General features: G+C 41.4%; 1 protein-coding gene across 4 annotated transcripts in view; it reads right to left on the reverse strand.

Moving 5' to 3' along the window:
* Window positions 1-22,892, reverse strand: part of LOC134869563 (discs large homolog 1-like protein) — a 97,429-nt gene that overhangs the window by 43,804 nt on the left and 30,733 nt on the right. The window contains exon 2 of one of the 4 annotated variants that reach the window (XM_063891270.1): window positions 21,108-21,230. The exons of the other annotated variants lie outside the window; for them this stretch is intronic. Within the exon in view, the coding sequence (XP_063747340.1) occupies window positions 21,108-21,230 (123 nt within the window). The remainder of the gene's footprint in view (window positions 1-21,107; window positions 21,231-22,892) is intronic. 4 annotated transcript variants of the gene reach the window in all.

A 22,892-nucleotide genomic window follows, 5' to 3' on the forward strand; every position in this document is an offset into this window, starting at 1 on the left:
TGACTCTTGCACCATTGTAGAACCAGCGCTGTACAAAGCACAACACTTTTGTGTGCGTGTGTGTCATTGTCTATGTGTGTGTGCGTGTGTGTGTGTGTCATTCACAGAGCAACAAATCCAGTGGGTCAGTCAGCCGGTGATTCCATTGACACGCCATGTCAGACTGCACACTTATGTAATATCCATTTGAGTGTGTGTGTGTGTGTGTGTGTGTGTGTGTGTGTGTGTGTGTGTGGTTGTGTTACATGAAAGGCCAGTAGAACAAATGTGCAAATATAAACAAACAAGCACTAACACACACCGTCCATATCCAGACAGTGTGTTTCTGCTCGGTGCAACTGATTGTTCATTGTTACATAAACTGTTACACCAGCTGCGCTATAATGGCCTTATGGCCTGTTCAGTCCAGTACAGCACAGCTTAGACAGAGATCCAGAGTATCTGTGGTCTGTCTCATCAGGCAGAGATACAGACAAGTGCTTTCATCATGTTCCGCATGCTTTGCAAGATGTTTAAATCGTAATTATTCAATTAGAAATTAGCAGATGAATCATGGATTTGATAAGCAGAGAATTAAGGATACCAAAATATCTTAATGATGCACAACAGCACCGTGTTCAATAATAACTATGTGCATATAATGTCATTTACACCCTCAGACACGCATGTGTAAAAAAAAGTCAGAGGGCAAACAGAAAAAGTTACACATCTGCGGAGTGATGAGTCTTGCACATGTGTTAACACTACATTTGCTAACATTTGACCTTACTTGATCAGCTACATTACATTTCATTCATATGGAGAAGCCATTGTAATGAGGCAATGACTGATGCTCGCATTAATACACACAAATACTACCCTACTAATATCCGTGACCACAGTCTTCCTAATGCGCAGTGAAACTCCATTTGACTAATGAGCTAATCAGATGAAGTGCGACTCTAATCAAATCAGAACGACCATGCTAATCACGCTAATCAGACAATTTCTAGATAGCAGCTGTACATACAGCGCAATGACTACCAATCAGGCAGCTGCATGATCTTTCTAAACTCACTATAGCACAGTTGATACAGTACAAGGGTTCTCTTATTTCGATAGAAAATTCATTAAACCTCGATCTGCTTTGTCTGTGAGAGTAACAACCTATACTATGAACCTAATGTGTTTATACAGAACGCTCAGAGTGCAATGTGTAGAACAGCACTGAAGCACTTCAGGCTGTCAGCACCTCACTTGAAAGGGGAATGTATATCATAGTAATAAAAGCACAACACTTAGGGATTTGCTCACAGCGGTCAGTGTACTGTGAAGAAGTATCATCACATGGTGAGACTGTGTGTTGGATCAGAAGGGGACGTTTGTGTTGAAGGAAGGACATTTCTTCCCTTCTCTTTTCGTCCCAACATGCCTATAGCGTCGGATAAACTTTGACAAGTATTGACTCCAGGAGAACATTAAGGCAATATGGAATCATATTATCATGCTTCTTGAAACAGTGTTATTCTTTCCACTTTTGTTGGAAAGTAAGTTCTTGTGAGATGCGATGACAATACAATAAAATGGTATTATTATGCAAAATATATTAATACATATTTTCTATAAATATAATTATATATTTCTTATAAACAGTGTTCAGTGTCTTCATCCAACGGACGTTAATGATTTTTATTCTATGCTAGGAGAGGCCTCACTCTATTTACCCCATATCGATCCATCTACTAGCCAGCCATCAAACCTACCTGCACATTGGCCTGTATTTTTGGGAAGTGGTGTATGAGCGGCATGTGTGGGGGGGTTTCCATTGAGTGTGCGGTCCAGATGTAAGTGTCATTAGGCCACTGCTTGCTCCCAGTCTTGCCCTTGGATTTGCTCTTAGTGGGACTCTTCTTCACACTGTCCCTCAGGTTGGGAAACTTTCCTCTGGAGATAGTGGCGGCCAGGTTGGTTGGCAGGGTGTTCCACCCATATCCGCTCAGCCCTGAACACAGAGGGAGCTGTGGCGAGTGAAAAGGGTGGATGGACAGCGACTGGGAGGCGTGAGGAAGAGTTGGAGGGCACTGGTGGTGGTGGTGTAGTTGGTAATGCTGGAAGAGCGAGTGGTGACTGGGGGAATGGAGCTGCATCTGCTGCTGCTGTTGGTGGCAGATTTGATGTGTTGACTGTGAAGAAAGCATGTGATTTGGCGACAACGGTGGATGGTAGTGTTGATAGTTTGAAGCATGGTGTTGCAGCTGATGATGACTCGGTGATAAGAGAAGCTGGTGGTGGCTCGGCGAGTGCAATACGCGATTTGGCGATGATGGAGCCAGGTGGTAAGTTGGTGAGGGCGGAGCTAGCTGATGACTCGGAGATGGCGGTGCTATGTGGTAGTAGCTGGGAGAGGGAGAAGGAAGCAGAAGTTTCTGCGAATGGCAGCCATGTTTCGGCGAATGGGGGAGGGGATTTGGTGAGTGAAGAGATAAAGGTTGCAGGTGATGATTTGGCGTCTGTATTTGCAGTAAATTCTGGCTATGCTTTGCATGAGAGTGGGTCTTCCCAGACTTGGACTTCCCTTTGCCGGATTTGCCCTTACTGGAGCCGCTGTTGGGCTTTTTGGGGCTACAACAGAACTCGTGACTGTGGAAATAAGTAGTCATAGCTTCAAAGATTTATAAAAACTCAAAGAAAGCGTCTTTATTTTCTTATGTCACTCTCACCACATTATCTTCTTTACAGAGATGATCCAAGGGAGTAGCTGCTCAAAATCACTTGTGTCCAACCAATGTAGGTCATGCCTTTCCTTAACAACCAATTATCTTCCTTGTACATGACAAAGTTGGTATTCCTGCTCGTCCTCTCTGTGCAGTGTGTCTTGGAGTAAGGATACCTGTGATGTTGGAACATTAAAATACAATTCCTTCTTTGTGGGCAATGTCTCCATTTCTTCTATCTCCTTTGAATTAGAGCAGATAGTCCTGAGAAGCGAAGCATCCCCCTTTAGCGCAGTATCTTACACTCCTCTTCTCAGCTTTCTCCCCTCTGGAATTAATTGAACCTTTTACCATCTCTCAGGGTAACCGGGTCACAAGTAAGACAAAAAGGTGGGGTCCAAATAAGAAGCAGAAGGTTCCCTTGGATAAGTTCAAACCTGTTTTAGTCCTGCTTTCTCTCAGGATGTCTCCCTTTCATGAGCTCCAATGGAAGATTTCTCATTCCGTGATTACGCTCCACTTCAATGATCGGTCACTCGGTGTCGCCCATATTATCCACCTATGATGTTGCGGACGCCAGCTTTGCAACTGAAGTGTTGGTTGCTCTGTAGATGATGCAGTTTAGTTCATATAATCCAAAAGAAAAAGTAGAGAAAGTAAAGCTGGAGATTACTCAGATTCCTTTTGGTTTTCAGATTCATGCTGATTCCATCCAGAAGAAATAAAAGTTAGGAAGAGTTCAAACGTGTTTGTGATTCTTCATTTATTTGGTCTTAAATCTTCCTGCTATCATGATTTGATATAAAGCCACATCTCTGTGCACAATTCTCAGCCTCTCTGATCTTTCTATGCTGCCTCCCTCTCTCAGTTTTTGTCCCTCTCTCTCCCCAACTCTGCCACCCCCTATCCCTCTCTCCTGGTTTAGCCAATTAGGGACTTCCCCGGACTCCTGCACATGACAGCAGCCAGGCATGACTAATCGATAGGCATCGAGGGACAGTGATACAGAGCTGAGAGCTCAGTCAGTGTGTGTGTGTGTGTGTGTGTGTGGTCAGTGTACGGAGAGCTGTGATTGGTGGAGGGTGGTCCCTTCTATCAACCTTTGTCTTGTTCTTTTAAAGCATCACAAGGCAGACTGGGTCAGCCGGTATATAGTGTATGAAATGCCTGCTGTGTGTTTGTGTGTGTGTAACCCTACATGTTGGCCTACTTCCTTGTAAGAATGTGTGCTCCTCTCCTTGTGAGTATGTCTCCAACTTTAATCTTTGTTGGGGTGGAACAGCCATTTTAATCTAGTGTCACTTAAAAAATCAAGCATATACACACACATGTATACAAAGGTATAGTGGAGGTCTTGTGATGGTTGGGAAAAATACAAAGTCAGTTCATTGAAGCGTATTCAGGAGCAAAGCTACAATGCAGTAAACATCGACCTGACAGTAACTACTGCAAATGTCACTCCTCTTTTGGTCACGGTTAGAAATATATGGAACTGCTGGTTACTATAGAAACTCTATACTTTTTGCTTGACAACCACATCTCATCCAGTGTCTTTGTTCAGCAACTGTCAAATATTGGACGACTACGCCAAATGCTTTGATCTCTTGTGTCCTAATTAAAATACTTATTACGTTACTTCTATATGTTAATGTAATTTGATTACATTTTCTCACCCATGAGATTTCATCCCTCTTTGTCGTCATCTATTCGAAGGTGTGTAGTTCGATTCCAAGGCCGTCTTGGCCAAAGCGTGAAATATCCTTAAACAAAATACTGAACTATAAATTGGAAGTCCCTTACATGAGAGTTGCACCGCCTTCAGCATGAAAGTTTAAGATAGAAAAAGCTATTAAGTGTTATAATAATTGTTTTTTTATATATATCATACTTTTTTAATCATACTATAAGAAGGAGTTGTTTACTTCATTGAAATTTCACTGACAAGTGATCAGTGACAATTGATATTTTTTGTTAAAACGACAAGTCATTTGACTTTCAATCCATTGTTCAAGCTTCCGTTAAAGTATTTGTACATTTATATGAAACAGAAATCAATAAAATACTTAATATTTGTAAAATTATGAAAGGTCTATCTTTAATATCAATTTAGTTTTAGCTCCTGGCTTCTTCCAGTTTGTTTAAGCTGGTATTTAAGAAAGAGCAGCAGTTTCCATTGGTTTGTGTATACTCACACACACACACACACACACACACACACACACACACACACACACACACACACACACACACACACACACACACACACACAGACACACACACACACACACACACACACACACACACACACACACACACACTTACTGTATATGCTATGATGTACAATGCTCTATAATGTCAGCAAATATATGTCACAACTCGCCCCAAACCAACCTGATGACAGAGATAGGGAGGCAGACGGACAGACAGACAGACAGACAGATGACGGACAAAAAAAAGCAGCGCCCATGTAGAGAGCACGAAAATAGATGAAAAGAGGGTGAGGGCGGATGAGAGAAAGGCTGTTATAACCGCTCAGTGTGTGAGTGGCCTTGTGTGTGTGTGTTCCCTGTGTAAAGTGCTGCTAGCGCTGCAGGCTAACCGCTCAGCCAGGAGAGGATGAGCAAGGAGAATAGGCTGTTAGCATCACAGTGCTACATGAAGCCCACACTAATATATGGCTGCAGGGTGGGGTAGGAAGGGTGGGATGATGGTGAGGAAAGGTTGAAGACAAGAGATGAAGCATAGAGTGGGTATGGGGGAGTTAAGGAAGAGTAAAGGGTGAGGCTGAGGGTTTACATCTTACATTAGATTATGGTTAGGGTTAAAACACCGCAGTCCCATCAAGTTCAATCACTAGTATGCTCCTTGAGCTAATTCTCATGCGTGCTACTGTTGCAATATCCAAAGGACTGACAGGCTACATTCATTACATTAATATTGTTATGTATGAAACATCTGAGTCAGCGTGCCCACACCATCAGGCTCTACTTTCTCCCCCGCTCCCTTTGGACACGGCTCTTAGAAGAACTCTTAAGAAACACATAAAATTAGTCTATCGAGCGTGGCATCATTCATTTTGTTAAATGGCCTGCTTCATTGAATCCTCGCTTTATGTTGTGGGTCAGACTGACCTGGTGATAAAAATACAAGAAAAACAACCTATTTTATTTAGCGTCAAAGCTTTTCTGCTCCAAATTAATTGGTGTAATGGATATTAATTATTCTAGTGGAAAACACTTTTTAGACGCAGAGGAAGAGGAGATACTGAATATAAGGAGCTCCATAATCTCTAAAAATAAACACCACCTGTCTCTTGCTGTTAGATAAGTGTCTGTGTTTATTACACAATATACCAAATAAAAAATACATTTTGCTTAAAATTTGAGGAAATGCAAACACAACACTAACTTTTTCACCAGTGTTAAACCCAACATGTCATGCTGTTCTTTCAATTCAATTATCATTACTTTTACCTACTTAGCATCACTCTCAAATGCTTATCTGTGACTATGCCAAACATAATAAATGGGAATCGAAGGTGCTCAATAGTTTCTGCAATTTTGGACTGGGGCTCTATTAATTAGTTAGAAAATACTAGCAAAAATCATTAATAAAACATTATGATTCCCCAATGCCACTAGCTGCAGGGAGACAATATTGTGATAAAAGTTGTCCCCAGCAGGGGGCCTCAAACGCCACAGACACATCTGACAGGAGACACAAACACAGACATGATGATGCTACTCTACTGCATGCTTCCCTCATCCTTACTGAGATATTTGTTTCAGCAGTCTGATATTATCAGAACTGATTGACAGCATGTATGATATCGCACAATCAATGTCTAGCAGGATCCTAGACGAGAAGAAACATTTGTAGTAGGAAATACATGAGTTTATACATACAATCATGCCACAAAATGATGCACTGAAGTAATTAATGGAATTTGAAAAAAAGGCTGTTTTGTCTGTTGGTCTGTATCATTTTTCTTATTTGACACTGATAGGTAATTTCTGAGTGGTATGGTAAAAAATGTCCACTCCAGTGTGATGTAAGTCTAAGTACACACATATGAGGATATTATTATATATGGATAAGTGAATATGACTACAAATACTCTGTACTATATGCCAGCTTTATTATATAGTAACATATTTGATAACTAAATAATGTAATACACAGTGTTCAGCTCTATTATTACTAAAAAATACAAACTGGTTTAGCTGTTCTTGACTTAACCAAACCAAATTCATATTAAAATTGAAGCTGCATAAAGGCTGCAGAAACACTGACATCATATGGAGATGTAAGGTTATAGCCTAAGATCTTATTTATCATACATCACAACAACAGAAACACAACATCGCAGAATAAACCATTATTAAGATACCACAGTGTCTACACAGGTCGTGTCTTCAGACTTTACTACGTAGAGTAGTACAATACATGTGAAATCCATTCCTCCATTCACTCCATTGACTGTGTGTTGAACATCTAATTGTGTAGTGGACACAATGAACTGCAATCCAATACGATCTTTAATTATTCCAATACTGTCAGAAGCTATTATATGCTGTAATGGGATCTGAGCGTTAGTAGGGGGGTCAATAGGGGGATTCTTGTACTCTCTTAAGCTCAGGTGATCCTCTTCTTCTCACACTGATCTGGAAGCACTTGTGTGTGTTGGTTGGGTAATATCACTTCCTCAGGTCAAGAAACTTGGTTCAACAGGGAATGAGTACCGGTAGCTCATTCACAGTGGAGTTCAGACTACAATACTCTCTTGTTTCTCATCTGTTCCACTCTCACTTTATGGTAAAACCCTAGCTTGTAATCTTGTGCCTCAGTCCAACAAGAAGCCAGTCATGTTCTCTCTGTGTTTGTATTGTATGTCAAATAAGTTCTTAGAGATGTTGGGGATAAATTGGAAGCTGTGTCTTTCTCTATCATGATATCTACTGTGTCTGCAAACCTTGAGATCTGTTCCTCCACGATGTATGAACTGTTTTGTAGTGCTTGGAGATGATGCCCTTTGTCTATGGATGGCAGAGATTGATTAACTTCAATGAACACTTCAAATGACAAACCTCCAGTACTGTACAACATAATTATGAAGTGATTGCGCAATAATTCCTCCGTAATACAATGACACAAAATATTTTCCACAGAAATTACAATGATGATGATAACGTAAGGGCTGCAAGTAACAATTATTGTCTTGATTAGTCATTGACATTAAACTCAACGAAAAGTTGTGAAAAACGTTTAGAGGGCTATATTGTTAACAACACTTTAAGAATATGGAATCAGGGAATATTTGGCATTTTAGAGATAAAAATACTTCATGAATTATTAATTTACAGTTGCCAGATTGTTTCAGCTCGAAAAAAAAATCATTACTACAGGTAACGTCAGTCCAAACAAATCCATCATCATTATTAGACCTGCTCCAACCACCAGAGCATTTCTTTAAAATAACATTGGTAATGTTCTACAGCTCCGATAAAAATTAAGACACCACTCCAAATGTTCTTATATTTTGTATCTCTACCTGTAAGGCAGTCATTCCCGTATTTGTCAGTAATTTATAGAAGACATGTCTATAAATAAAACAAGAGAAAATTATAATGCTAAAGTGGTTTCCACGGCTGTACATTAGCCTTCCTAGTGACAGGCAGGTGTCCTCCTCCTTGAATCACTATCTGTTCTAATATCCACTTGTGTCTTCTCTGTCGAACGATGAAACTCTATGTATTAAACAATAATACAACTGTTAATTACTGCAACACATTGTGACTGCATGACAAAAGTATCACCCCGCCTGGTTGTATCACACTAGCCGATGTTGCTGTCATCGTCATTTGTATCTGAGTACAGTTTTCATGTGGCACCAGTGAAAGGATAAAGCCTTCAGTGGTGTTGAACCGTTCCCTGCTAATTACAGTAGGATAGACGGAGCTGTCGTTGTGTTGTGTTCAGCCTCATTAGTTAGTGGTCATATTAACTGATTGCTCTTCGTCAGCAAATCTGCATTGATTGTGTCAGCAGAGATAGAACATGTTGGAGGAAGGACCCTGATGGAGAGGGAGGAGAGCGAAATGTTGCGTGTGTGTGTGTGTGTGAGAGTGTGTGTGTGTGTGTGTGTGTGTGTGTGTGTGTGTGTGTGTGTGTGTGTGTGTGTGTGTGTGTGTGTGTGTGTGTGTGTGTGTGTGTGTGGTTTCTGTGGGAGAGAAACGGTTATGCGAGCTTCATCCCACACACAGAAGGTGATGCAACACCTCACACATTCTCAAGCACCACAGATCTAAAGCGCTACTCACTGCTGCGATACAATGCGTGTGTGTGTGTGTGTGTGTGTGTGTGTGTGTGTGAAACAAATGAATTCTAAGATTTTGAGCTGACACACTCCTCTACACTTGTCTTCTCTCTCTCTCTCTCTCTCTCTCTCTCTCTCTCTCTCTCTCTCTCTCTCTCTCTCCCTCTCTCTCCCTCACACACGTACACACAGCTCTGCTTGGTGATCAGCAGCATCACCATGACAACAGTTGACGCCGCCCGCAGTGCTGGCGAGCATCCGAGAAGGCGTTCATTGGTTACAACGGGCCATGATGGTCCGGGTGGTACACAATTTGCATAAGCCCCTCCCACTGATGACATCCGGGGATACTATTAGGATTTATTGAGATGAAAACAATGATGGATCTCTCGTTCTCTGATTTAAATTCAGTACATTTTAAAAGACATGATTGATAGGAGAAACAATTTCTAAACAGCCACACAACACAACAGGTAAGTGATTGTGAACTAGGGTGGGGGCAGTAAAGATCAATCATGGCGCCTTAAAGCTTTCAAACAAGTCTGAACATGTTACTGCTTCTGATTTATTGGTTTTCAAGCTGCTCAAATACTAATTTCCCTCTGATATGCATGCAGTGTTGCCATGGTAGAAGAGGTATAAGCACGGATTGTGTCCAGTTCTGTGGTGAATGAACACCAATAATGAGTCTGATTCCACATCCCATTATTTGTCTGTTTTTGTCAAATAAATGTACAGCCTTCCCTTCCCCTAACTGGCTTAATTTCTATGCATCGATGATGTATAGTTTCTGAGTGCGCAAAGAGGACAGCAGGAGGTGAACATTTGCAGTTATGGTGTGAAGAATTACAAAAATAGAAGTTGTACTTTGGTGTGTCACACACATCCCACTCAGTAACAGATGATCTATTAAAAAATAATGTGGCAGAAGCTGATTTAAGTTTTATAATACTCAGGTTTACTTGGGCACAGTACCCGAGTCGGGACGAATGCACCTAAACATGACCTTTTCTGCCCGACACACCACTGGAGCAAAGGAGATGTGTGCATGCACTGTGGTATCCCATGAGGCATGGGGAGAGTGGAAAGTTTCCTTGGGCAGCAGCAGGATAATCAGCCACTCTCTACAGGAGAGTAGGTTGATCTCTACTGAACACACGCACGCTGAGGTATTGGCTGAGTGTGTTACTGACGTGGCTAATCACCACCTTTATTTTATATAAATGACATTTCAATAACTCTAGCACACATGGTTGATTTACTTAATGTTTTACACAATTTCCCTTTTGATAAAAACTTAGCTGTTATACACAAGTTAACTCCTCCATCCTGTGTATTTCATTTTAATTTCTTTATAAAACAGTGAAGTGGTAAAGCCAAAGAGATAATATAATAGCAGTCTAACTAACTACCTGGTACCTACTATTTATATTTACTTCATAAGTAATCCTTTCCTAATAAAATAATCCATACCTGGGTCTGTCAGCTGACCTGATGTGTGCTCTTTATGTTGATGGATACATTATAGTATTTAGCAGGTAATGTGCATGATATATTGACAGTGTCCACTTTGAGCTAATAAGCTATCAGATTTCACTTAGAGTCCTAATCAATTTCTGATTCTCCCTCTTACTATCTATCCCTCTATCGCTGTCCATCATGCTCTACCTCCACTTCCTGTGACCACTAAACACCTCTTTAAAGCTTTTAGAGCTCTTTCTGAAAAGCCAGGAAGACTTTCATACCTCTGCTTTACTACTCATCAATTATACAGAGACAGGATTGGGGGAAGTGGGAGAGGGGGCCACAGTTTGTGTCTACAACAAACAGTGGGGCAACCAATGATATGTGAGAATTGAAGGCAATAAACTCAGGTGAAGATACAGTAAGATATTTTACACATATAAATAAGATATGACACTTTGCTAAGCTGCCCCTCTGCAACATAAATCCTTCATTCTGCTTATCAGCCAGAAAATTACACAGTCTTGACATTTTAAAATCAAAAGACAAGCTAAAGGTAACACTGGAGCAACCAAAACAGTCAGATTGAATAGCTCAATGCATCAAAACCATCATGGTCAGCGAGGACCCTGCAATAAAGTGGTTTCCCGTGAGATAAAGTACAAGGTTATGTCTGGACCTTAACATGATCCAGACCTCTACATGTCACAGCGTTTTGCTCTATATGGCTTATGTCAGAGGGAAGGAATAATGTGATTAAATTGTAATGGATGTTTGTGTGTGTGTGTGTGTGTGTGTGTGTGTGTGTGTGTGTGTGTGTGTGTGTGTGTGTGTGTGTGTGTGTGTGTGTGTGTGTGTGTGTGTGTGCGTGCGCAGGTGAACGATGTGTTCATTCTACTGCCAAATTGTAATCTGGCAATGACTCTGAAGGCTGAACATAGTTCGAAATGCGTAAAGCCATGTTTTTGATTATGGGGCAAAATCAGCAGATCCAAACCGCTTTCATCAAATAGTTGAAAAAACAAAAAACAACTCTCTCTCTCTGTCTACTCTCTCCCTACACCAACACCAGCTGAGTGAGTGTGTGTGTGTGTGTGTGTGTGTGTGTATGTGTGTGTGTAGTATAATGGCCTATCAGTCATGCAGTAAGTGCCTTAGACAGGAATATGGCAACACCTTGGGAAAACACTGGCCAATATGATTACTGCAAAACGGGGGGGGGGGGGGGTGGTTGGGTAAACTTTTTCCATGGGCTGCTGTGCTGTAAATCTGCAGACAACTGTAAAAGTGCTGCAGGACAGAAGATTGTGAGTGGCGCCCGTCCACTCAGGAGTTTTAATCAATAATGCAGTTTTGGATCCAGAGACATTACTGAATTTGTCATTTGCAGGACCAAAAGTATTAAATCATTTGAGCAGCGGCAGGAAATATATTGTCATCAAAAAGAATCACGACAATAAGTGTGTTTCCGTCAACTTGTGTCCATACCTTTGTTTTGGCTGATATGGAAGGATATTTAAAATGCAGCAAAGTGCCATGGATTCAGGTTTGGCTAATAAACAACGGCAAAGCATGCCATTTTAATTCACCAAAGCTTTCCCCCCTGACTAAAGAGATGTGAAAAATTTAGGAAACACAGGTACATCAATGCACAAAATAGACAGAAATTAATATTTCTGTTATATCAGCAGGTGGATTTGGGAGCTGGACACAATGACAGCCTATCACCTTTAAGCAGCAGCTTCCTTAAGGGTGGATACTTCACGTCAGCTTCTTCTCAAAACTTCAGAGTGCCAGATACAGGAGCTAAATATAAACCTCTAAAATTCATATCCAGATCTCAAAAATTATATCAAGGGCAGATGGTGCGCATTTTAAGAGCACAAAATAAAACTGAAAAAAAGGCGAAACTATCCATGAAACAAAAAGGGATTTGTGTGTCTCTGCTTTTGGATCTGAAGAATCTAAGGACTTTGATGCCTTTTTGTAATATTGGAAGTAGTAGGCAGAGTTGTCTTGCACAGATTGAAACTGTTCTTGCAGACAGTGGCTGCAGCATCAGTCAACATCACAGGGGCCTTTTGTAAAGATCCTTATAAAGTAAAGTAACCTGAACTCCTGCCCTGCTGATTTATGTTGATGTTGGTTTATTGATTTATGCAGGCTGCTGGGGTATAGACTGTGTTGGTTAACACAGGCACCAAAGTGTTTTTTACGACTCGTGTCAGCACAGTGCACCCTGTGTGTTGGACAAATAAATACTGGGGGGACAAACTAACTACATCCCTCGATGACTCAGCAAACTACTTTATTTTACCACCCAGGTAAACACTTTCTAAATAAAGCTTGATCTATTGCTATAATAATTATTGTACAGCATAGTGAAAAGTCATTACAATGCTGGTGTATTGGACTCCTAATAGGAATCATACTTCCCAAAGGTTAATGGTAATTTCATTGTAGAACTAAAATGTAGGGTTTGCGTTAAAGCTGTTTTTACGTATGTTGTGTGTTAAATGTTTTCCACGTAAAGAACTTTTTAGTTGAAGGACTTTAATTAAATTAAGGTAACCTTTATTTCCCCTCACCTCAACGCTGAAAGACACTTCTGCTGTGCAACTGATGTGTTTATTTTTCTTTCCTTTTGCCTTCTCCAATTCAAAAACTGTGATTGTCAGATTGTATAGAAGCCTATGAGAATTGTTTTTCTCATCTGATTTATTATTTAGTCATTATGTTGTCTTTAATATTAGAGTTTCAAATTGCCTGTCCATAATATCTCTGAGGATGCCGTGGCAGAAGGTATTGTTTTTAGGATGCACACATCAACTGTTTCATAGCTAGCATAGTGTGCTACGTGCATATGTTCTTTATCTACGTCGTACATTAAAAACTATAAATCCAACCCGATCCAATACATCTGGTTTATAATTTGTATAAAGGAGGAAAAGCCACATTATTTAGGATTCCTAAAGCTCATTGTGCCAAAATATAACAAAGAAACCATTTAAACATCACACGGTCCCTTTCCATGGAACTGATTTTGACTTCAGTGTGGACCTAGCATCTTGTGCCACTGGACTACTCAGCTAAATTAAAGCTTTGCCATGGCAACACACCAGCTCTGGGTCTCATAGACTATGCCTGGCCCATTTCCATGACAACCTTATCAAAAATCTCAACCCTCAACAGACCTGCTTCAACTTCCATTTAAAACCTGATGCTGCCCCAAGCTGCCTCATGGTGCTGGCTAACACACTGAAACTAGAGAATGTTAAGTAATGTAGTGTCCAGCGCCATGTACGGACTCACACACACACACAAAAACACACTCACAACAAAAACCCAGGTTAAGTTACATGCTTCCCACCCTGATCCACTACCACCCCTCAAGCACAACACACACACACCCACACAGAGAGGGTGTGACATGTGTGTTACCTGGCTCGCATTGATACAGTCTGTGAAGGCACTCCTCCTGGAGAAGAACGTAAGGAGCTGCTGCCAGCGAGACGAGGAGGTGGAGGGGGAGGAGGAGGCGGGAGAGGAGGTAGAGGGGGAGGAGGTGTGCGGATGTGCGAGCTCCTCCGAGGAGCCGCGCTTTGGCTTCTGTTTGACCCCTTGACCCCCGGACGACCCGCCCACCCTCGCACTGCGGGGATACAAGGTGTTGTTGCCAAAAATATAGTTCATCGTCTCTGCGTTCTGCACTTCTTTTAGACACACGAGATAGATATCATGTTGCAACGCCTCTCCACTGCTTCATCTCTGATTTCTCTCCTCTGAAGCTTTCTTTCTCTCAAGCTCTAAAAGTGTTGCTGTCAAATATACAAGTTGAGCCTTTATTTATTTTCAGTTTGTTCTGAAGATGAAGCTATTATTCATCTTCTCTGCTCAATTTTCTTTGATAATTATCTTTTTTATTCCCTTTTCCTTTCTCTAGCTCCCTCAGGATTGAGAGAGCAGCTGGCAGATAGAGAGACAAGGAGGAGGAGCTGGAGGAGGAGTTGGTGGAGGAGGTAGAAAGTGCAGAGCAGGTAGACAATGTCCTCCTAGAGTTGGAGCAAAAGTCGGTGTGTTGGGGTCTTTATACATCCACTGATCGGTCCGTCTGCCCATCTGTTGTTCCATTTGTCCGTCATCCCATCGTCCAGACTGGAGAAACGTCCAACATCCACATCTCTGTTAGTCCAAAATCTCCTCTTCAACTCCTTCCTCTCCTCTCTTCAGAGGGAGAGAGAGAGAGGGCGCGTGGGCCAAGCAACGACAGGATATGAGGATTGATTATTTAAAGGGGTTCACTTTTTCTCTCTGGCTTTCTCCACCCCACCTTTCCCTGACTCCCTCCCTCCTTCTCTCTAGTCCAAGGAGATGACCAGTCAATCTCTCTTCTGTCACTGTGTCTGCTCCCATTAAATATGGAAGGAAGCGTGGAGGGAGGTGGAAAGATGCAGGCGCGGAGGAGAGCATCTGAAGTAGGAGGATGGCTGGAAGAATCACTCTGCAACTCTTCGGTTTCTCCTCCCCTCACTCCTACATCTGTGGTGTCGCTCCAAGTCTCACTCTCTCTTCTTGTCGCTCACTCAGTATAGTATATTATTCAGTCTCTCTCTCTCTCTCTCTCTCTCTCTCTCTCTCTCTCTCTCTTCTTTCTACCTACTCCACACCCACTCTCTCTCTCTCTCTCTGTCTGTCTTTCAGCAAATTGTCTTTTCCAGTCTTTTATTGGAGCTGCAACCTGACGCCCCTTTCTCTCTCTCAGTCAGATATCATTACTTGTACAAGGCACGCCCCCAAATGCCAGCCAGCCAATGGCATAACAGAACCCCCCCTCCTACCTCAAATATACACACACCCTCAAAACATGCATGCACACACAAATGTAGGTAATGAAGCCTGTTGCAGGTTGAGGAGGAGATGAGGTGAAACAGCTAAATGCCACCGAAGTAGAAATTGAATGCTATCGGTGACTACCCAGATAACAAGATAAGTGAGTTCTATGTGCGTGTGTGTGTGTATGAAAGGGGAAGAAGTAAAAGTGAATTAAGAGAGGTGTCACCCAGTGTCAGCCTTTAACAAGGATTTACAGTGAGCTTTATATCAACATGTACGTGTGTGTCTGTTTGTGTCAATGTGCAATCATGCAATCGCTAATAACTTTGTTGTTTACACACGTGTGTGTGTGTGTGTGTGTCTGTGTGTGTGTGTGTGTGGTAGAGAGATCTTCTCCTGAGGCCGTTTCCGGACACTGCAGCACCCAGCTCTCCCACACACTCTCACTTACACACACACACAAACACACACGGACATACACGCATAGAGCACGTCTTCAGAATGGAAAAACAACAGGCTGTTGCTGGGTACCCACTGAGATGAAGAAAAGGGAGAAGACAGGGAAAAGAAGAACAGAAAGATACAACATGCATTACAGGCCAAGAGGCATGCAGTAAATTAGCTATAGCAAGTAAGAGTCAAATGCTAGCTTGCTTAATCAGGAGGGTCCTTTAGCTGCAGGCACTAGCTCACTTCATTAAACCAAACAGAGCTTTCTTCCAGCAGTATCCCCCAGTGTCTGAAGTGCACAGCTAGCCTACACAGCTAGCTTAGCCTCCCCGAGGATTAGCCACAGGTGGAGCAGGACCCCAGTCACAGCTTCTTCCTGTGTTTCCTTGGGAACTGTATCTATGGCAACAGCTTTCTGAGCCCTGGAATACACCTGGTGCTGGCTGACTCATGTGATGTTTGCTAAAAGCTGAATGTATGTCACTGAGGTTCCTTGTGTTGTTTTTAGAGGAATCCAATACGACGAAAGCTGACTCATATTTGACAGGGAAATATAGTGGGAGATGGATTCTCAGAGAAGTGTCCCCATAGTCAGGCTTTGCAAGAGGCTTCTGTGGCCAGCACTTAGCAGTCTGAATATAAAACAGTTACAGACCGAACAAGCTGCTACAAGTACACATATATTAACAGTCCTAATTCATAAAGTAGCAAGAAAAGAACCACGAGAAAGCCACTGAGCAACCTCGGAACCCTGGCTAATGTGGGGATTACCAACAAACCTGCTGCCTGAGAAGAAGTGGATTGCGACTGAAAAGGAAGCCAATAAGACATTGGTTGCGGTTGAATTGTTCCAATATCAGCTCTTTTCCTATCCACTATTCCTTGACTTCTGCATGAAACGTCACGGGGTTAAGGAATAGTGGATAGGAGAATTCAAAAGGACTTACGAAAAGAGACTTCGGTGCTTTGAGAATCTGACTGCACACTGTCCAACGTATGATGCGACAGCGGACGTTAAAAATGTGCGTCTGCTGTGGGGAAACTACAGTTTTCTATACAGCAGACTATTGTAAGACATCTAGATACTGGCACCCTGCTCTTATGGGTTTTTTTATGCTTTATGAACGGGGACAATAGTGAAACATATATTCTTCATGACCAAGGCTGGAATTGAAATAAAGTTAAGTGAAACTTATGCTTGACACCACTTGATTTATTATATCAGTAATCATTTGCCTGACAAGTTCATGGCCAGTGTCAACTCTTCGTCATTACAGCATGATGTTCATTTTGTAAATGTGTCATTCAGAATTTAGTCAAATAAACAATAAAGCAGGGAATGCTTTAGAGTGTGGCTACGTTAAGTTGGTTTAGTTGATATTAGAACTTTAACCCTTTCTAGGTTAATTGTAACTGTGTTTGGCTAAGAATGTCAACTCACGGTTGTTTTTAGCTCAACTCTCCCGTGTCATGACTGGTCCCAAAAAAACAAGATGTCAGCAGCCAAAATTACAAACTCAAGGCTTCAAAAATGTAACCTCCAAACCAGTGGATGACGTCTACAGACTGTGGTCATAAACCAGATACTGGAAAACATTGAAATCAACCTGATTATGGCAGTAAGTGAGAATATATCACATCGCAATCAACAGTTTAATTGTTCATCCTCGGGGGGACATAAATGTCTTACAATTTATTGTAATCCATCCAGCAGTTGTTGAGACATTTCACCGAAAACATAAGGTTTAAAATACAGTCTGGACCAAAGTGAAGGACTGACTGACAGTTTCATCCCCAGAGTCATTCTGCTGACATGGCTAAACAAAAGCATTGAGTGGTTTATTGCCAGGCAAAGGAAAATGCTTCTCACTTAACAGACTCTCTCTGAACCAACATACGCAGTGTGATAACTTAAGTTGCACAACACAGCATGAAAGCAACCCGAGCTTCTCGCCCACAATCAGTAAGGAAAGATTAAAACATCAATCAAGTTGTCCGCAGAATGAACACACTACCACCGGAGCTAGCATAAATTACAACTGAAACCATATCATTAGCATCTGACAGTCATTCTCTCCAACCGGTGTGTCTGCAGCCACCGTGACTCAAAATACAATACACTGCCATGACAGGCTGACACAGCAACAATTCAATGACTCACTGGCTACCTCACTGTTAGCCCTGCCTTCCTTTGCCTCTCTCCATCACTTTTACATTCTGTCTCTCTAGCCCTGTATCTCTCAAGTCAAATGTCAGCCAGTGAATGTCGGCTCTATTAATATTTCAGGACCAATTAAATAAAAGCACACATCATGCATGTTTAATGTGCGCCTGCAGAGAGAGCCAACTTTGCCCTTCTATCATATACAGGTAGTGATGGATAGCCTAGCATACAGATGCTGTGTTTGTTTGTTTTTTTAAACAGATGATTTACTACTCCCCCCACAGGCTGACCCGCAACCTATTTCATATCAAACCAGCGTGTACCAGACAGTCTGACCCTGTAACCCAGTAGCAATGCCGTTATGTAGGTTTAACCGTAATACAGACTAAAGGCTTCATTCCTACTGGTTTTAGCAGAGACTGGTTACATGTGTAGTTAAGGAGTAGTAAAATCAACCACATTTTATTTCTTGCCCTTTCATGTTGCCCTGGCTTGCCTTTAAATTTAAAATGGCTCTCAATAGGATTGTAATAAATATCGGCTTTGTGTTGTCAACAACCATACAGGTGCAGCTAGAAGCACTGTAAACCAGACGGCATGCAGATCTATACTGCGGTCTCTTCCACTGGTTCCTAACCATTTTGGCTCTCCCCCAGCTCTTCCATTAGATCCCTTTCAGATTCTGGTAAGGATCATTTTGAAAAGATATGTCAAGCTCCCCTGGTAAATAATGGGGATAAAGAGGCGTAAACATACATCACTGCAAAGCAAGCAAAGCACCGGCTCAATCCCAACAGGCCGGATCAAATGTTCAGACTCTCAGTGTCTGGCTGGGTTTTCTTCTGAGCTACGCAGCACACATTTACTCTGCACAATATAATAATAATGGCAACAGATCAAATGACGTCATGACACATAAAAGGGGTGTTTTTAGTGATTATGCAGCTCTATGGATATTTATACAGTTTGAGCTCTTGGTTTGATTGAATTTGTTTTCTTTCACCTCTAACATATTGTCATAAGGCTTAATTTGGCGGCACACTACTTACCAAACACCAAACTGCATACAAACAAACTTAGCTACTAGCTGTCGAACATTGCATAGCATTTTTGCAGCTCAAGATTAAAAAATGCTAAAAGAAAAGTAATTATTGAACTCACATCCAGCAGGCATCCAGAACCATTACTCGGGGAACACAAAAGATGGCACAAATAAAGGCAAAACTACAGTAAGGGTGATTACATATAAAAGGATGAGTGTTCAAGCTTTTAATAACTAAAAGCTACACTGTCCCCAAGTGTCAGATCAAGCTAGTTCCATGCTGTTGTCTGCAGCTCTATAGCTTGCTCTATCTGTCGGTCAGTCCCAAAAGATTTCCTTGACCCCTTGACGTTCCACCAAAGAGGTTAAATTTTACCATGGAGGTCAAGAGTTTGTGAGGATGCGTGAAATGCATGCATGAACGCATGCAGGTAAGTGGTGGCAGCTTTTGAAATCAGGCTTGTTTTATTAAACATAAGAAAAAATTGGGTGATCCATACAATGGATTGAAATCCAAAAATAAACCAGATTAAGGTAGACAGATAATCCTATCAGTGCCTTTTCATAAAGCTAAACTCATTAAAGAAATTGTTCAAACAAGCATCCATAATACACATACAAGAATTGATTTGTCTATTCATCCCTATGGCTTTCCATTCGGAGGCAATCACTACACAGCTGTTAAATGTTACAGTAAGTGCTGAGTAAAGGTCTGACTGAGTCCTTATTTCAACAACTGTATCGGCAGGAGGGGACAGTGATTCATTGGGGAGGGGATTGTCACATTGACAGGTTGATTAACATCAAGCAACAAATCTGTGTCTGTCTGCCTGTAATTCTCTCTTCATCCCATTTCTTGCCGCTCCCCCACCCTCTGTTTCTTTCCTCCCTTCCCTTATTACGTGCATTAGCCTAATGACTAAGAGCCACTAAGGTTTCTGTGTTGCCTACGTGATACTTACTGTTATATAAACTGTACTGTGTAATAAAAAGACAGCACGCAACCTTTTTTACTCCTCATTAAGTCTCTGCAGTGGGTATACATTTTATTGGTGAAGTCATTTAAGCAAAGTCATTTATACTGCCGCAGCATTTCCTCCTTAGTAAATACAGTAGATTTTCCAAAATGTCAATAAACTGCTTTTAATGTATTGACTCTCTTTATAAGCAATATTCATTCAATCAGTTAAATGCTCGCTATTAAATAGTTTGATTAATGAAGCCCAGTCGGCTCTTGATTTGACAGTGGTTATTTTTCTGCCTCTACTGCCTCCTGCAGTTTCCATGCTGCAATTACCAGGCGAGAGGAAGACAAAAATAGCTGCCTTTTTCAGATCTCAACTACTTTCTATACTATAAATACTTAAGACATAAGATACATGACAGGTAAAAAGACTTAAAAATGTAAAAAGCAGCACAATTTACAGACATCAAGGAAGACAAACTATATAATGGGTGAAAAGTAAACAAAAACCAAAGAAAATATCTGATGTTTCATTTCCTTTTTTTCAGAGAAAAATCAAAAACCTTATACGCAGTACAAAAGGAAACAAACTGTCAAGACAAACAGACGAAAAAAAACTGTTTTAGCATGCTCTATGTTCACAAGCTACAGAGAGAAAAAAACTGAAGGTTTCAGGAGACAAGAGTCGACACACTTTTATGATGAAGTACACTCATGTTAAAATATTTAGATGAAAACAAAGAGTATAGAAACTATACCTTGTCTCAGATATAAAGAAGATATCAAAGTGTCACTCTTTTCTGCCTTCCTTTGCGTTTATAGGAATATAAACGTGTTAAAAGTAATTTAGATGATATTCTTTGCACCATGTGCCAATAAGACATCTGCACTTTATCCATTTGCAGAATAGAAAGTGTCCTATTAACTATTTCATGATATTACTACATGAAATACTTTGTAAGAGTTTCTATGAAGTTGTGCAAGCATGGTGTCTGTGAATTTCAATCAATGCAACGACAGAGTCTGCACAACAGTCTCAAAACACACAACAAAAATGAGGATTAAAGGATAAAAAAAATGGACTGCATGCTCATACAACCTAAAACGTGAGGGACAACTGTAAAGGAACATAAAAACAACTAGGCTATGGAGGCATGCGACGGGCTCAGAGGCGGGATTACCTGGTAGTGGGCGTGGCTATGTGAATAGAGGGAGGAGAAAGGCGGGGCTGGGACTTCATTCAGCCTCTCCCCCTCTGGGTGACGCCACCCCTCGTCATCATACGGACCCTCGGGTGATTCTACCTACGATGCACAGACAGATCTCAGCATGGTGCAACACTCTCTCTCTATTTTGGGTCCTTCAGGTCACTGGTAGTCAAGGACAGAATATTGATTCCAACCATTATTGAGATAATAACATATTGACAAGGAACTGCCTTAAGCGTAACCTGGACAAACAGTGAAGTAGAGAAAAAAGGTTTGCAGTTGTGAGAGCAGTTATGTTATGCTTTAGAAGAACAAAAATATATTTCAGTTAAAATCAGATACTGCGGTGTGTGTTTGGAAACAAAGGGCAATGTAAGGGAGGGCTTTGAGTTAATACCGTTTCCTTCTTTGCTAAAGTTAGTTTTTTCTAATATATAGTTGCATTTTGGCTTTGTAGGGTAGAGTAGTTTAAAGATAGTCACAAGATGATATATATTCATTGATCATGTATACGATGTATTGACAAGAAAAAAAAAATAGCACTCAAATATATCACAGAGACCAAGGAGGGGTAAGTGAGTGAGTGTGTGTGTGTGTGTGTGTGTGTGTGTGTGTGTGTGTGTGTGTGTGTGTGTGTGTGTGTGTGTGTGTGTGTGTGTGTGTGTGTGTGTGTGTGTGTGTGTGTGTGTGTGTGTTGGTGTGTAAGAAGCAGGGAACATGCCCATGGGGAGAAGAAGGTGGCAGGTCCATCTGTCATACAGAAGCAAGCCAGATCCAGATCCTGGGGTCACACACACACACACACACACACACACACACACACACACACACACACACACACACACACACACACACACACACACACACACACACACACACACACACACACACACACACACACACACACACAGTTTGGCTAGGAGTAGTTCTCAAAATAACCTGAACACCTGAATACTCCGGAGGTTGCACATACATTCATCACAGCTCCTCATCACAGATTTGTCATACAGGTGATGAGCAACTTTAAAACTTTGTGAAGAGCAGTGATGATGATACAGCGGTACAGGCGAGGTTGTGGAGCCTCAGTGCTACTAAGGGAATGATGCAATCCTACAACGACGACAGCCAAAAACTCTTTAGCTGCATTTCCACAGACAACACACGATTACTGTGCATGATTGCAGTACAGTAAACAAAGATGGAAAGCTATATTGATGCATGGATGGTTAAACAAATCACTGCATCGATCAATATCACAGCCTATATGGACCCTCGATGACCCTCAGTAGTGAAATGTTTATGGATTAAAGTGACAGGAAGGTGGTGTCCAGCCACAAGGTGGAGCTGCATACCCACATTTCCTTCACCACAGTGACAAGATCCTCACTTCTGTCCAAGACTTTTCCAGCTGAAAAACTTTAAGCTCGTGCTGACTGACTCCTGAGTCAGACTTGGGATATGACTTGGAAGTGACATGACGAGAAATGACTTGGAAGTGACAACTCACCCTAAATATATGCACACACACACATACACACTCTACTACTACTGACACATGAGTGTTTATATAATAAAAAAATACACTTACTAATAATCACTCATGCCACAATGTACAAAGGATGACATATCAGTGGGGGAAGATACAAATAAAAAAAAAATGGAGGAAATGAAAGAAAAGAGCCAAGACAATGAAAATGAGAGGAAATTAAGAAGAGCAGAGAAATCCTGGGACATTTTAAATCTTCCTGTATAATGTCT

The sequence above is a fragment of the Eleginops maclovinus genome, chromosome 9 (assembly GCF_036324505.1).
Source record: "Eleginops maclovinus isolate JMC-PN-2008 ecotype Puerto Natales chromosome 9, JC_Emac_rtc_rv5, whole genome shotgun sequence".
NCBI classification, from domain to species: Eukaryota; Metazoa; Chordata; class Actinopteri; order Perciformes; family Eleginopidae; genus Eleginops; species Eleginops maclovinus.